At 44.0% G+C, this 13,482-nt stretch overlaps 1 protein-coding gene across 3 annotated transcripts in view; it reads left to right on the top strand.

Moving 5' to 3' along the window:
* Positions 1-13,482, top strand: part of DUS2 (dihydrouridine synthase 2) — a 43,524-nt gene that overhangs the window by 17,224 nt on the left and 12,818 nt on the right. For 2 of the 3 annotated variants that reach the window (XM_007457249.1, XM_007457250.1), the window contains 5 exons: positions 3,021-3,066; positions 6,711-6,802; positions 7,611-7,654; positions 8,824-8,884; positions 11,361-11,408. In XM_007457249.1, coding sequence (XP_007457311.1) covers positions 3,021-3,066; positions 6,711-6,802; positions 7,611-7,654; positions 8,824-8,884; positions 11,361-11,408 — 291 coding nt within the window. The remainder of the gene's footprint in view (positions 1-3,020; positions 3,067-6,710; positions 6,803-7,610; positions 7,655-8,823; positions 8,885-11,360; positions 11,409-13,482) is intronic. The other variant, XM_007457251.1, reaches the window with a different exon arrangement.

Genomic DNA, 13,482 nt, shown 5'->3' with positions numbered 1-13,482 from the left:
TGGAGGTTAAAAGACTATGAAGATAGGTCAGAGTTGGGGATGGAAAGGTAGAATGGAGAGACACTGGTGATAAGCAAGATCAGCTCAGATAGAGAAAGCAAGCCAAGTGGAATGGAGGAGATGAAGGCAGCAGGTTGTAATAGGAACATAACATGTGACAGACAAGGAAGAATAAGCCCATATATAATAAGGCAGTTTAAAATTAAATGCTGTTCAAACATTGGGTAGCCATATGAATAAAAAGTGACTTAGAAAGGGCCTTAATTTTCAGATAAGTTAAAAAGCAAATTAGTTTTAAAAGGAAGAGAAAAACCAATCAAAATTCTTTTTCTTAAATAAATTTATTTATTTATTTATTTTTGGCTGCATTGGGTCTTCATTGCTGCACACGGGCTTTTCTCTAGTTGTGGCGAGCGGGGGCCACTCTTCATTGTGGTGCGTGGGGTTATTGCTGTGGCTTCTCTTGTTGCGGAGCATGGGCTCTAGGCACGTGGGCTGCAGTAGTTGTGGCACATGGCTCAGTAGTTGTGGTTCATGGGCTCTAGAGCACAGGCTTAGTAGTTGTGGCACACAGGCTTAGTTGCTGTGCGGCATGTGGGATCTTCCCGGACTAGGGCTCAAACCCATGTCTCCTGCATTGGCAGGTGGATTCGTAACCACTGTGCCACCAGGGGAGCCCTATAATTATATTCTTAACTGTGATGGAGATAGATTTGGGAACTAGAAGGCATTATTTGTGGCAAAATTGGAGTTGTCTCTTCTATAGAAATAAAATGATATGTATGATAAAAATTGAGGAAGTGATATTGATAAAGGAAAAATATTTGTGATAATTGAGACAGAAAAATAACATCCAATTTGACAAAAGATAGTTTTTTTTCTACACAACTTGTATAGATGTAAAAGGCAGTTTGGTAGGAAGATACATGGATGATACACTCTACCACGTGGAAAAACAATGTTTGTTTTCACCAATTAATGAAATGCAGTGAAAAAAAACCTATGAGGTTCTACTCTATAACCAAAGAGCTAATTGAAATGAATAAAATTGGTAAACAATAGTGTTGGTGTGTGGGTGAGCAGGCACACGTGTGGTTTTATTGATGACAATTTAATTTCTCCACTTAACAACCAGGTGAGCATCTGCTTGCATGTAAGGCATTGAAGTGGCTCCAGCAGATGTTCAGTGAGCACTAGCAACGTGCTAGGTGCTAGTGATGCAAAGATGAATGAGACTGTGTCCAGGTCCCAAAGGCTCTTTCAGTGTAGTGGGGAGACAGAAAAGAAAATAAGACCATTCAAGGGCCATTTTGCCTCAACTCCTCCTCTTGGGGCCCTGAGGAGGACCTGGTCAGCGTCCTCAAAGCCCACCTTTGTGTGAAGCGAGAACCTTCCTCAGGGCGTTTGTTGTCTAATGGTAAAGGTACGACAGGTGCATCTGTAACTAGCATACAAAGAGGAAGTGCTCAGGCTGTGAAGGTAGACTGGGCAGGGGGTTTGAGGAATCCCGAGGAGAACAAGTTACTGCTGGCAGGGGTGGGGGCCCAGCAAGGTTTTGCCTCACTTTCCTCTGCTTGTTCTTAGCCGAAGCTCAGCCTGGCTGCAAACCTTCTTTTTATAAGCACAGGCCACTCAGTGCTGCCCACTTGTCTACCTGCTTTCTTGCCTGCCCCTGCAACCAGGATCACTGCCTACAGGGGCTCTGTGTTGGGGTCTGTCCGTCCCTTGGGACACCACACTGATTCTTGGGGCTTGGATGCCAACCGTGCATCCATACTGCTTGGTGGTGGTGATTTGTGTGGTCAGGCCTGGTGAGTCAGATACTTGATGACCTGGATGCAGCATAGAGAGAATAGCCACAGAAATACCTAGAGCATGCTTTTTTTTAAAAAATTCTTTTAAAAAATATATATTATTTATTTATTTATTTGGTCACACCAGGTCTTAGTTGTGGCAGGTGGGCTCCTTAGTTGTGGCTTGCCGGGCCCCCTGCATTGGGAGCTTGGAGTCTTAACCACTGCGCCACCAGGGAAGTCCCATAAAGCATGTATTAACCTGGATGGTGGATATGCTGGGGGGAGCCCCATGGATGCCATAGGACACCTTTGGGCACTTTAGCCCTAAATGCTCCCATGAGGGAGCAAAGGCCACTGTGCTCACCCGGCTGGGGTTGTGACTTGCTGAGGCTTATAGGGAGTCAGTATGGCGATGAGTTCCAGGGCTGAGTTTCTTTCTATCTTCTTCTGGTTTCCCAGAACCCCTGCGCAGGAGCTTCTGGGCAGTGTGACAGGTTCCTGGCTCCTCAGATCTGTCTTCCACATCTATTGAAATGATCACTGAACAAAGCAGAGCAGCCTTGTCTCCCACCAAGAGGTAGAGAATGTCAGCCCTTTAGGAGACTTGAGTTTCCTTTCGTTTTTTATGATCCTGGTTTTGAAGAACTCCCTTTTTCCTTTCTTTCCTTAGTCTTTGAATATCTCCAGCGCTGAGGAGCTCACCCCTTTCATTTCCACGTAGTGTGACCCAGGTTGAATAGGGGTTTTAGACTTTTCTTTCCTGTATCAATCTCAAATCTTCCTCCCTGTGCTTCTGTTCACTGGCCCCACTTTTGTCCTTGGATGTTTCCTGGGAGCCCTTCATCTTTTCATTTGCATATGGATGAGGTGGGAGGTTCTTTGAGAGGATGGACTAGAGCTGAGACTAGTAGGTGAGAAAAGTCCAGGTGTCCACATCCTAGGCTATTGTCTGATCTCTGATTCCCTGAGTGGCTCAATCCTTCTAGGCCCGAGACTCTGCAAGGTCCCTGGGAAGAGCAGCTGATGGAGGTGAGCTCACTTAGGCCCATGCTTGCCATGCTTGGTTGGGGAGGACAGCACTACGTGTCCCCAAAGCCATGATTTGATGTTGGTAGTAGGGTGACAGGCCAACTAGCCCCCATCAGGTGTGTGATGAAGGTCTTCCCCACTATGCCCAGGACCTAAGTGTCCAGGACTGACATGTGCCCTCTGATTCCTCTGCAGGAGCTGATTGACCTCAAAATGCTTCAGTGCAAGAGAGTTGTCAATGGTGAGTGCAACTGTGGTCCCAGGATTGTGTGTACACCCGGTCATGCCCAAACTGTGCTACCACTGCCCTTGCCTGGGTGTCAGTTCCCTCCAGGGTGCTCCTTACCTGTGTAATTTTGTGGATCACATGATCTCTTTTTTTTAAAGATACATTGATTATAAGCCAATTTTTAAAAAATTAATTAATTTTTGGCTGCATTGGGTCTTCATTGCTGCGCGTGGGCTTCCTCTAGTTGCAGCGAGTGGGGCCTGCTCTTCGTTGCAGCGCACAGGCTTCTTATTGTGGTGGCTTCTCTTGTTGCAGAGCACAGGCTCTAGGCGCACCGGCTTCAGTAGCTGCAGCACGTGGGCTCAGTAGTTGTGGCACACGGGCTTAGTTGCTCCGCAGCATGTGGGATCTTCCTGGACCAAGGCACGAACCCATGTCCCCTGCATTGGCAGGCGTATCCTTAACCACTGTGCCACCAGGGAAGTCCCCACATGCTCTCTTGAGAATAGTCACTGCTCTCCAGAGACCATGACAAATAGCCAGATGTGAAACAGGCTGAGAATGCCTTCTACCCACAGGCTTGCTGGCATATAAATCACCAGGTTTCATAGTACAGGAGGGACCTTTGGGGTCAGGATGGCTTCAGCACTGATCCTGGCTCTGCCACTCGCTGACTGTGACCTTGGGCAAGTCACTTGACCTCTCTGCCTCAGTTCCTTTAGCTGTAAAAGGAAAATCATAATCCCTGCTTTACTTAAATTACAGGGTTGGAGTGAGGATCAAATAAGATAAGGGACATGTAAGACCTTTGCAAATGGAAGTGATTGTGCTGAGTTGTGGTTTTGCTTATACTTTATTGATGAGGCTGATTCTGCTTTGATGAGAGTTGTAGTATTGTTTGAGGTTTTTGAAAAGTATACACGCTTGTGAAATCTTAATATAAGTTCACTAGAACTTTTGTCAATTTTGTCTTTTAATTGTTTTAGGTTTATATTTTCTTTGTGTTATGAAAAATTCAATGTTATAGATGTATATAACCTAAAAAATGAAAATCCCCCATAATCCCATACTTGAAGAGTAATCACAAGGAGAATTAACATGTACTTTTTACACATTTCATAAGGTGTGTGTATAAAAATATGACATGTTTATATATACTCTCTCCCCTATACACACACACACACACACACACTTGGGATCATGATACACGTTTTGCCACTTACTTTTCTCTTCTTTTTTTTGGCCACACTGTGTGGTACATGGGATCCTAGTTCCCCGACCAGGGATTGAACCCATTCCCCCTGCAGTGGAAACGCAGAGTCCCAACCAGTGGACTGCCCTGGAAGTCCCTGCCACTTACTTTTCTATTAGGACATTTTCCCATGTCAATACCTATAGACGACTGTGTCAGAATTGATTTCGCCAGTGCTTTAACAGGGGTTTCAGTATTTTGATGTTAAACAGAAAAGGATAGTATAAACACACTCAGTTTTTGTTGTTCTTCTCTCAGACTGCTTACTGCCAGTCATGAGAAGTCTCTGCTGTTGGTGATCACTTCGATTACCTCTCCCAACATGTCACTGCCATTACCCCACCTTTTTAACCTTCTAATCTGTTTGTTGCTGGGATGATAATAAGAGCTTCCCTTTATGGAAGTGCTTTACGTGTATTAAAGATCCCATTTATTTCTCAGAATAGCCTTTGAGATAGGCATATTCTCCCATCTGCCACATTGGACCCTTCCAAGTGAGAGTCATCTTTGAAAGCTAATAATGTTAGTACCTATTGTAGAACTTCCTTATGAAGAGCATGAGAGATTCTTGTTGTTTGCAATAGATATGTTCTATAAAGTTGCTAAGAACACCAAATTAGCAAATACGGAACCATTGCTCCTAAGGGGAAATACAGAGTTAGGTTCCTGTAAGCCTCTGGTCACGCTCTTTGATTATGTATTTCAGATCAATATATAACCTTGTTTTATGTGTCTTTCTGTTTAAAGACACATTACTTAACATATACTGTTAATTCATTAACATTGAACTCACAACCAACAGCACTATGATTTCATGCCTGAATAAAGCTTGTCTAACACATGTATTTTCTCTATAAGGCACACCACAGCTTTCTTATGCTTAGGAACACTAGATAGCACTTCAGCAGTATGATTGGGGCCATTTTAAACATTGAGATAACCAACAAAAAGCACAAAAATGCAAAAAAAAAAAGTGGCATTAAATATACCACCATAAAGACACTTGTTTGCTGGATGAGAGCTGAAACAAGAAGGTGGAATGTTGCCTTGTTTGACCTCATCTGGGAATGTGTGCATTGGTGACAGAAATTTTTTGCAGTCTGTGAATGACCATGAAAACACCACAAGTGTTGATTTGGGGGTTACAAATAAATTTAGCAAGCAGGCAAATTTGCAAATACACAACTGCAAATAATGAGGATTGACTGTAATATCGTAAATCTCCACTCACAGTACCTAGCACATGATAGATAAGTAATTAAGAACAGCAACTTTGCTGAACTTCAGAGTGACATCTTCTGGGAAAATTTGGGCAAAGTCTGAAGCAAAGATAAGGTTCCTCTTATCTTTGTACATCTTTTTTTTTCAACGTTAATAACATTGCGAAATGTCATTTGCAGCAACATGGGTGGGCCAAGAGATTGTCATACTAAGTGAAGTAAGTCAGACAGAGAAAGACAAATATCATACGTTATCACTTATATGATATCATATGATATCACTTATATGTGGAATCTAAAAAAATGATACAGATGAACTTATTTACCAAACAGAAATAGCATCACAGATGTAGAAAACAGACTTATGATTACCAGGGGGGAAAGGGGTGGGGGAGGGATAAATTGGGAGATAGGGATTGACGTAGACACACTACTATATATAAAATAGATAACTAATAAGGACCTACTGTATAGCACAGGAAACTCTACTCAATACTCTGTAGTGACCTATATGGGAAAAGAATCTAAAAAAAGAGTGGATATATGTATATGTATAACTGATTTACTTTGCTGTACAGCAGAAACTAACACAACATTGTAAACCAACTATACTCCAATAAAATTTTCTTAAAGAAGTGTAAAGTACAGATGATTCCAAAGATTCATGAGGTCACTTCTAGCTGAGCAGAAAAATTTCTTCTAAAAAAGGTCATTTCTGGGTTTATAGACTGAAGGAAATGTGCAAAAAAACTCAATTATATATGAGAAAGATATTCACAATATATTGTATCTTGTGTTATTTTGAGGGTTCCATAATAAAGTAAACATTGCAGAAAGAAGGAATCCAAAGCAATGACTAATTCATTAAAAACTCCTTTTCTCAAAAAAAAAGTGCAAAATGTAAACACCATGCAGAGAAAGTGCATAAAACACAGCATACGGTTTAATAAATAACTGTAAAGCGAGGGACCATGTAACTCACCATCCTTAGGTCAGGAAATAGACCATCATCAGCACCTCAGAAGTCTCCCACGTATACCCTGATTTCTCTCAAGTATAGTGTACTTCTAGCATCCCGTTTTTCCCTTCAAGGTGATACTTTTGTTGTGTTTTCTTCCAGGGGTTAGGTGAGGTTGAACCTGCTTCTTCACTGAGTGGCCCTGTATGTTTGTGTTTTCTTGCAGAGGCGCTCAGCACAGTTGACTTTGTTGCTCCCGACGACCGAGTAGTCTTCCGCACCTGCGAAAGAGAGCAGAGCAGGGTCGTCTTCCAGATGGTACCATATCCCGGGACAGAGCACATTTCCCGTCTCATGCCTTGTGCTGAGCCAGTGTTACACGCCTGGGCTCCATTGCACAGCGGCCTTCAGTCTTCCTGAAGACCCTGCTTTAAACGGTTTTCAGAGATCTGCTCATGAGCGATTACACTGTTGGAGATGGTTTAAGCTATTAGCAATCTGTTACCTGCCTCCAGTCTCAAGTTTAATTTAATTTAATTTAATTTCCTTCATTGTAGGGACTGTCTATTTGGCATGATTTGTATATTTTTATCCCCTAGCATTGGTTGTTCACATCATGGTCTTTGTTTTGTATAATCTGTATATATTTCCCATAAAAAGAAATTAAGTTTCTTGAAGAGTAGTTAAGATTTGTGTTAGGATTGTAGTGATTCTCTAGTTCTCTTCTCTCGCTTTGGGCATTTCTTGGTATTTTTTCAGAAATACTTCCTGAATGATGTTTAGGTTTGTAAAAAATTGATAACAATGAGTAGCCTTATGATAGAGCAAATATAGCAAAATGTTAATTGTAGAATCTAAGTGGTGGGTATATGAATGTTCACTATAAAATTTTTCCAACTTTTTTGTATGTTTGAAAGTATTCCCAGCATTGATGACATTTTCTCAGCCTTCCAGGTCCATTTTTGGCCTCAAACAGTGAGCTAGTCCCGTGGGCTAGCTGTTTGAGAGAATGCCAGCTGGTGTGTGTGTGTGTGTCTGTGTGTGTGCATGGCGTGCCTGAGTGTGTTTGTCTATGCATATGGACCTGTATCAGGGCAGTGGTTGATATAGCCTCTTGTGTTCCCAGGGGACTTCAGACGCAGAGCGAGCTCTTGCTGTGGCCAGGCTTGTGTAAGTTCTTCCCTGTTTGGTACTGTCTTTGCTTCTCTTGTGGGCTGTGAGGTCTTACTGTTCCTGGGGACTTTGGCGGTGACCACCCTCCTGCTTCCTAGTCCACTACTTTCTGTTTCCAGGTTAAAAGGCTCAGGTTCCCTTCTCTATTTGTTGCATCCAAGGGCTGCCCTGGGACTCACGTGAACGCACTGTGTCTGGACCCCAGAGAACCTCTGGGGGGGAGCCCATTTTTTAGTGTTTATTTGTGAGATTTCCTTTGCAGAGATTCTCATGACTGTGAACTCTGAGGTTTTAAATCTCATGAAGTGTAGGTAAGACTTACTATTTCCTAAATTAATGAAGGCAGGAGAGTAATGTGGTTAAGGAGAGGGGCTTTAGACTTAGACCTGGGTTGGAATTCTGGCTTTGCTACCTGCTGACTGTGTGACCTTAGGTAAGATACTTAACCTCACTGAGAACTTAGTTTCCTCATGTATAAAATGATACCAATAGTACCACCTCCCTCTGGCGTTATAGGGAAAGGTAAATGAAATGATGCATGTAAATGTCTTTGCAGTATGTGGCACGTAGTGAGTGTTTAGTAAGTTGTTAGCTATTGTTATTAATTACAAGGGTGAGAAGGAACTCGGGCAGTAGTTGCTGCTGGTCACAGACTGGTAACTGTGTATGTAGCAGATGATGAGGAAAGGGTCCTTTCTACATCTGAGACTTGTTTGGAGGAAGCCAGCTGTGCAGCCTAGCACGCAAAGACAGTCCTCCACTTTCTCCAGAACCAGTGCTCTGGGAAAGGGCTTTTGTGCTTATGTCACTTTTGTGCATTATGGCTTTCACTACCCAGTTAGAACTGGAACTCTGGGACGGAGTGCAGTGTGGCTGTCGTTCGATATTCGAGTTATCTGATACAACTCAGAACTAGCAAAATCCTCTACAACTAGCCCTTCCTACATGTGTGAGCACGTTATGTTCTTCCTCTGGAGCTCTGCCCAGGAGGAGAGGCAGTTGTACATTTTAGAGACAGGATTTTTCAGCTTCTGTCTCTGAGGGTTGGTGTGTTTTAGAGGGCCAGGGAACATTAAGAATTTCATGAGCACAGACGCACACCTTTGACTTTATGTCCTACCCTCAAGTTGAATATTTATTATCTTTCCGCCTTCATGTTTTTCCAGGGAAAATGATGTGGCTGGTATCGACGTCAACATGGGCTGTCCTAAAGAGTATTCCACCAAGGTAAACTGATTTCATTATACTCTTCACAAATATAGGGTGCAGATTAAAGGAGACTGACAAGAGGTGACGACTAAGTACAGTACCTGAGTCTGGACTAGATCCTGTACTAATGGGCAAAATGCTCAAAAGGATATTATTAGATCAACTGGCAAAATTGGAATATAGACCATGGTAGGTTAGCTAAAAATACTGTATCAGTGAAAATATATGAAGTTGATAACTTCTGTGGTTATGTAAGAATATCCATATTCTTAGAAAATGCACGCTGAAATATTTAAGTGGTCAAGGGCTATGATATATGTAATTACCCTCAAATGGTTCAGGAAAAATTTTAAATGTGCACACAAACATACATATATACATAAATAAATACACACACACACGCACACACACAGAGCACTCGTGCCCAAGTAATAAAACAAATGATGTAAATGTTAAAAGAAAGAATAATGTGAACAGGGCTTTGTTTTTTCATGAATAAAAATAGAGGATGCAATACATGTGTCCCCACTGTCATATCAGAAGAGACCACACAGGACTGCTATGAGCTCAGAGACAGCAGCAGAAGGGCAGCCCTTAAACTCAGGATCCTGTGGGGAAATGTAGTCCTTGATGAGGAGGTTTGGGACTCTGCAGGCAGAGGGAGTGGCACAAGCAGGGACCCAGAGGCCAATGTGAAGTAGAGGCAGGGAACCTTCATTTGACCAGAGGGTTGGGAAGTGGGTAGTGAAGAAGAAGCAGAGGAACACAGGATTGAAAATCTTGGTTGGGACCAGATTTGCTGAACTTTGATTTTAAATGCCTCTGATCTTTTTCGAACAGAGAAGGCTTGTGATCAGAAACTTAGTTTCTTCCCCCAGGGGAAACCAATGTTACTAGTTTCTTGTGTGTCTTTCCAAATATATTCTATAAATAGAAATACTAATCTGGAAGCCATGTGTCTAGTGTATTCAAGTGGAAAGAGGCCAGAGGTCAGGATACAGATGTCGGAGATGAATGTTTTAGGTCCACAGGAGAGACCAGGGATGGAGACAAGAGAAGCCAAATTGGAGCAGAATTTGATAGCATTTGGCTGGCAAATGATTGGACTGGGAGTGGGAGGCAGGGTGAGTGGTGGGGGTAGAGGGAGGAAAAACTGGCAGCCTGTCAGAACAGATACCTCCCAGTGTGCTGTACCAGTACATGCCAGCTGAATATCTGCTCTCTTCTCATGGTTCAAAAACTGAAGTCATATTAAAAAAATTAATTGAATAGTTTTCCCTCCTTCTAAGGAGGGAGAGTTCTTACTCTTTATCCTTTTGAACCTTTAAGATTTTTAACATGTTGCCTATTCTAAAAAGCAAGTTAAGAAGTTAAATAGAAAGGGAGGAAGGAAGGAAATACCAATTGGAAAAGCCATTGTTGTCGAAGGGGCAGTGAGACTGGATTTTAGATCCTGTGATTCAACAAGGAAGGGCTGAATCATGTGTTAGGTGAAGAACACACGGAGTCAGGGTGAGTGGCCAGGGCTTCCTGAAGGCCTGTAAGGTTTGTATCTGGAGGTAGCCCGGGGCTAGTAGCTCTGTTCTTTTAGTTCTCCTCTGAAATGCAGGCTCAGTCTGCGCTGGTTCTCTCTGGTTCTAACGTGTAGTTCTTAAACATGAAATTAAACTGTAATAACTGAATTTAAACCTTCTGAGCATATTCCTTGAGCATTCATTAGTACGTAGTCTATATAGTTGACAGCATATATTTATTGGATTTGTTTTTCTCCCCTTCACCTCACTCTTAATGGGTTCAGATTTTTAACATTCTCCCCTCCTCCACTTATTAAAGTAATTCATACCATTGCCCCGGACTTGGATAATATAGAAAAGTACAAAAAAGAACAGTAAAATCACCAGTAATCACACTGTTAAGAGACAGCCCCTGGTGTTAATGCTGAGATTTAAGTGACTCCAGGGGTTGTTGATTCCATTAGCTAGGGCTTTTGTTAGAGTTTGACATTGGTCTGGGTGCTCAGGACTGGGCCGGCCATTGTTGCTGGCAGGGGATCAGGGCCTGGACAAGGTTTGGAGGTTGTGTGCCTCTGAGTGGCTTTGCTGGCGGAGGTTGTATCCAAGCAAGTGGCGGTAGGATAGGAAGAAGTTGCACTTGATCTCATTTCAAAGGAAGAATGACCCATTGTTTTTTTAAGGGCTTGGCAGATGGTGGGGTTTAGTTTATTAAGGCACTGAGACCCTGGGTAGGAAATGGGCAGTCCTGAAAAATGATTTTTTAGAACCCACTTCTAGATAGATCTGTGGGTCTTGCTAAGGGGATCAGAGTGCTGGCTCTTAGAATTCATCAAACTGATCCCTGATGTTGTGGACACAGGCGATTGCCAGTGGACCTTGGTTCCTTGGAGGCAAGTGCTGGGGTACTCCCAGGTTGCCATACCACAGGGAGGAGCCACCCTCCTCCAGCTGTAAGAGCCCCTCTGTGTGCTTTTCCTTAGGGAGGAATGGGAGCTGCCCTGCTATCAGATCCTGACAAGATTGAGAAGGTAAGTCCTGCATGAGTGAAAGCAGAGGTCCTTAAACATGCCTGTGAGCTAGAGTTGCCTGGAACACCTCCCCTACTCTTCCCCCAGATTTAGAGAATCAGTCACTCCACCTGGGGTCTGGAAATGTTTTCAAAGGCTTTCCAGTGATTTTGACATATAGCCAGGTTCAGAAACCCCTGAGCCAGCCTGCAGTAGCCTTGGAGTTCCTTAAAAGCCCAGGGCTAGGGACATGTCAGTAGAGAGCCAGGGGTCCTGAGGACTCATTTAGAGCTGCTTCTGTATTGCCTCTCTCCCTTCTGAGAAGATCATGAGAGCATATGCCAGGCTACCTGTGGGTGGTGGGCAGGCTCAGTGGCTGTGTGTGTCAGGATGTAGGGGATTGGCCTCTCCCCGGGGGCTTGATGAGAGCATCAGTGGGTGCCCCGCACACTGATAGAGTCCACCATCAGTATGAGAGCAGGCCAGGCCAGGGCCATACAAGGTAAGCTGAAGTTAGTCTCCTCTGATCTCCTTCCTTTAGTGATTCTGGTGGCCAGGTTTATGAGGCCTTAGGGTCAGGTTGATGTTTGCCACCGGTGTTGTGAGCTGCCAGTACATGTGGGAGTGACATTTTCTGCCATACCACATGCACCTTTTACTTTCCTCGCGCAGTTCACCAGCTTTCTCCTTGCTGCTCCCCTTAGCTCCTTTGATTTCCTTTTCATTTTCCATCCCCACTTCCACCTCTGGGCTTTAAGCCTCCTAGTGCCTCCCATAGGCTAGAGCAACTTGGGATAAGGCACCACCATTAAGAGCTGCCACTGCTGTGTCAGCAGCTCAACCCTGTTATTCTTCCAGCCCTACTGTGTCTGGGATCTAGGAAAATTTGTGTGTTTATGGGCTAGGTGCCTCCTCATTTTTCCCGTGTGTGGACAGGCACAGATAATGACCTTCAGTCAGATACCTCTATGCAGGCTGGAGTGGATGTGGACTACTGTGGATTCCACACTTAGGGAAGGGGCCTCAGTAGCGGGTGGTTTGCTTCACAGCACATACATACAGGCATTTCTGTTGCCTCTGGCGTCCTGGCTTCTCCTACCCATGCTGTTGGCTCTGTCATCGCCACTGCCCTTTGGGCACATTTCACACATGAGGCAGCAGAGTTAACACTCCCCCTCAGAAGCTCAGTTCATTTCGTTAATTCTCTGGTTGGCAGGGTGGTCGGTTGAGCCAGGTCGGGCTAGTGGACAGCGTTTGCCTCGTGAAAGAGAGGATGCAGGCTTGTCAGTTGAGCCAGGTCGGGCTAGTGGACAGGGTTTGCCTCGTGAAAAGAGAGGTTGCAGGCTTCTACAGTAAAGCCACATGAGACTCAGGAAGAGTGGGATGGATTAGATTCAGGCTCAAATTGTGTTGGCAAACTGGGTGAGCTGGTTGAGAGCTTTGTAGGTCCTTCCAGGCTTGGTGTTTTAGGTCCATGGTTCCATCTGTGGGAGCATCTCAGGACCACCTTAGAGGTTTTTTCAAAATAGGACTGCTTGTTTGGGGGTGATGAAAGTTTTTGGAAATACATAGTGGTGATGGTTATATGACATCTTGAGCTAATGCCACTAAATTATACACTTAGAAATGGTTAAGACAGACAATTGTATGTTATATATGTTTTAACCACAATAATAATTTTTTAAAAAGGATGCTATCTATTGAGAATTCTGCATATTCTTGGGGTAGACAGAGGCAGGGAGAGGGTATCAGTCTTTTGAAAAAGCTTCCCAGGTGGCTCTGGTGTACCTTCCCTGGATTAAGAACCTCAGTTTAAGACTCTATATCAGTAATAGCTTCTCTCTGACCCCTGCCCCACATTCCCTGGGCCCCCGGCTGCTCAGGGCATCCTCTTGTGTGCACTGCACTTGGGCCATGGCTAACAATCAGCAGAGCCAGGACTTGAGCTCAGTTCTCACTGATTCCCAGGCCTGTGCTTTCCTGTCCTCCTCCCTGCCTCCCTCCCCAACAACCAGGGGAGCCAAAGTCTGCTTTTCCTGAGTCAGCCAGTGGATCTGGGGAGATGTGCCTGCCCGTGGGTAGATGTGCCCAGATA

The sequence above is a fragment of the Lipotes vexillifer genome, unplaced genomic scaffold (genome assembly GCF_000442215.2).
Source record: "Lipotes vexillifer unplaced genomic scaffold, Lipotes_vexillifer_v1.1 scaffold504, whole genome shotgun sequence".
Lineage (NCBI taxonomy): Eukaryota > Metazoa > Chordata > Mammalia > Artiodactyla > Lipotidae > Lipotes > Lipotes vexillifer.
Note: the sequence above shows the minus strand (reverse complement) of the source record. Positions and strands in the feature narration are given on the sequence as shown.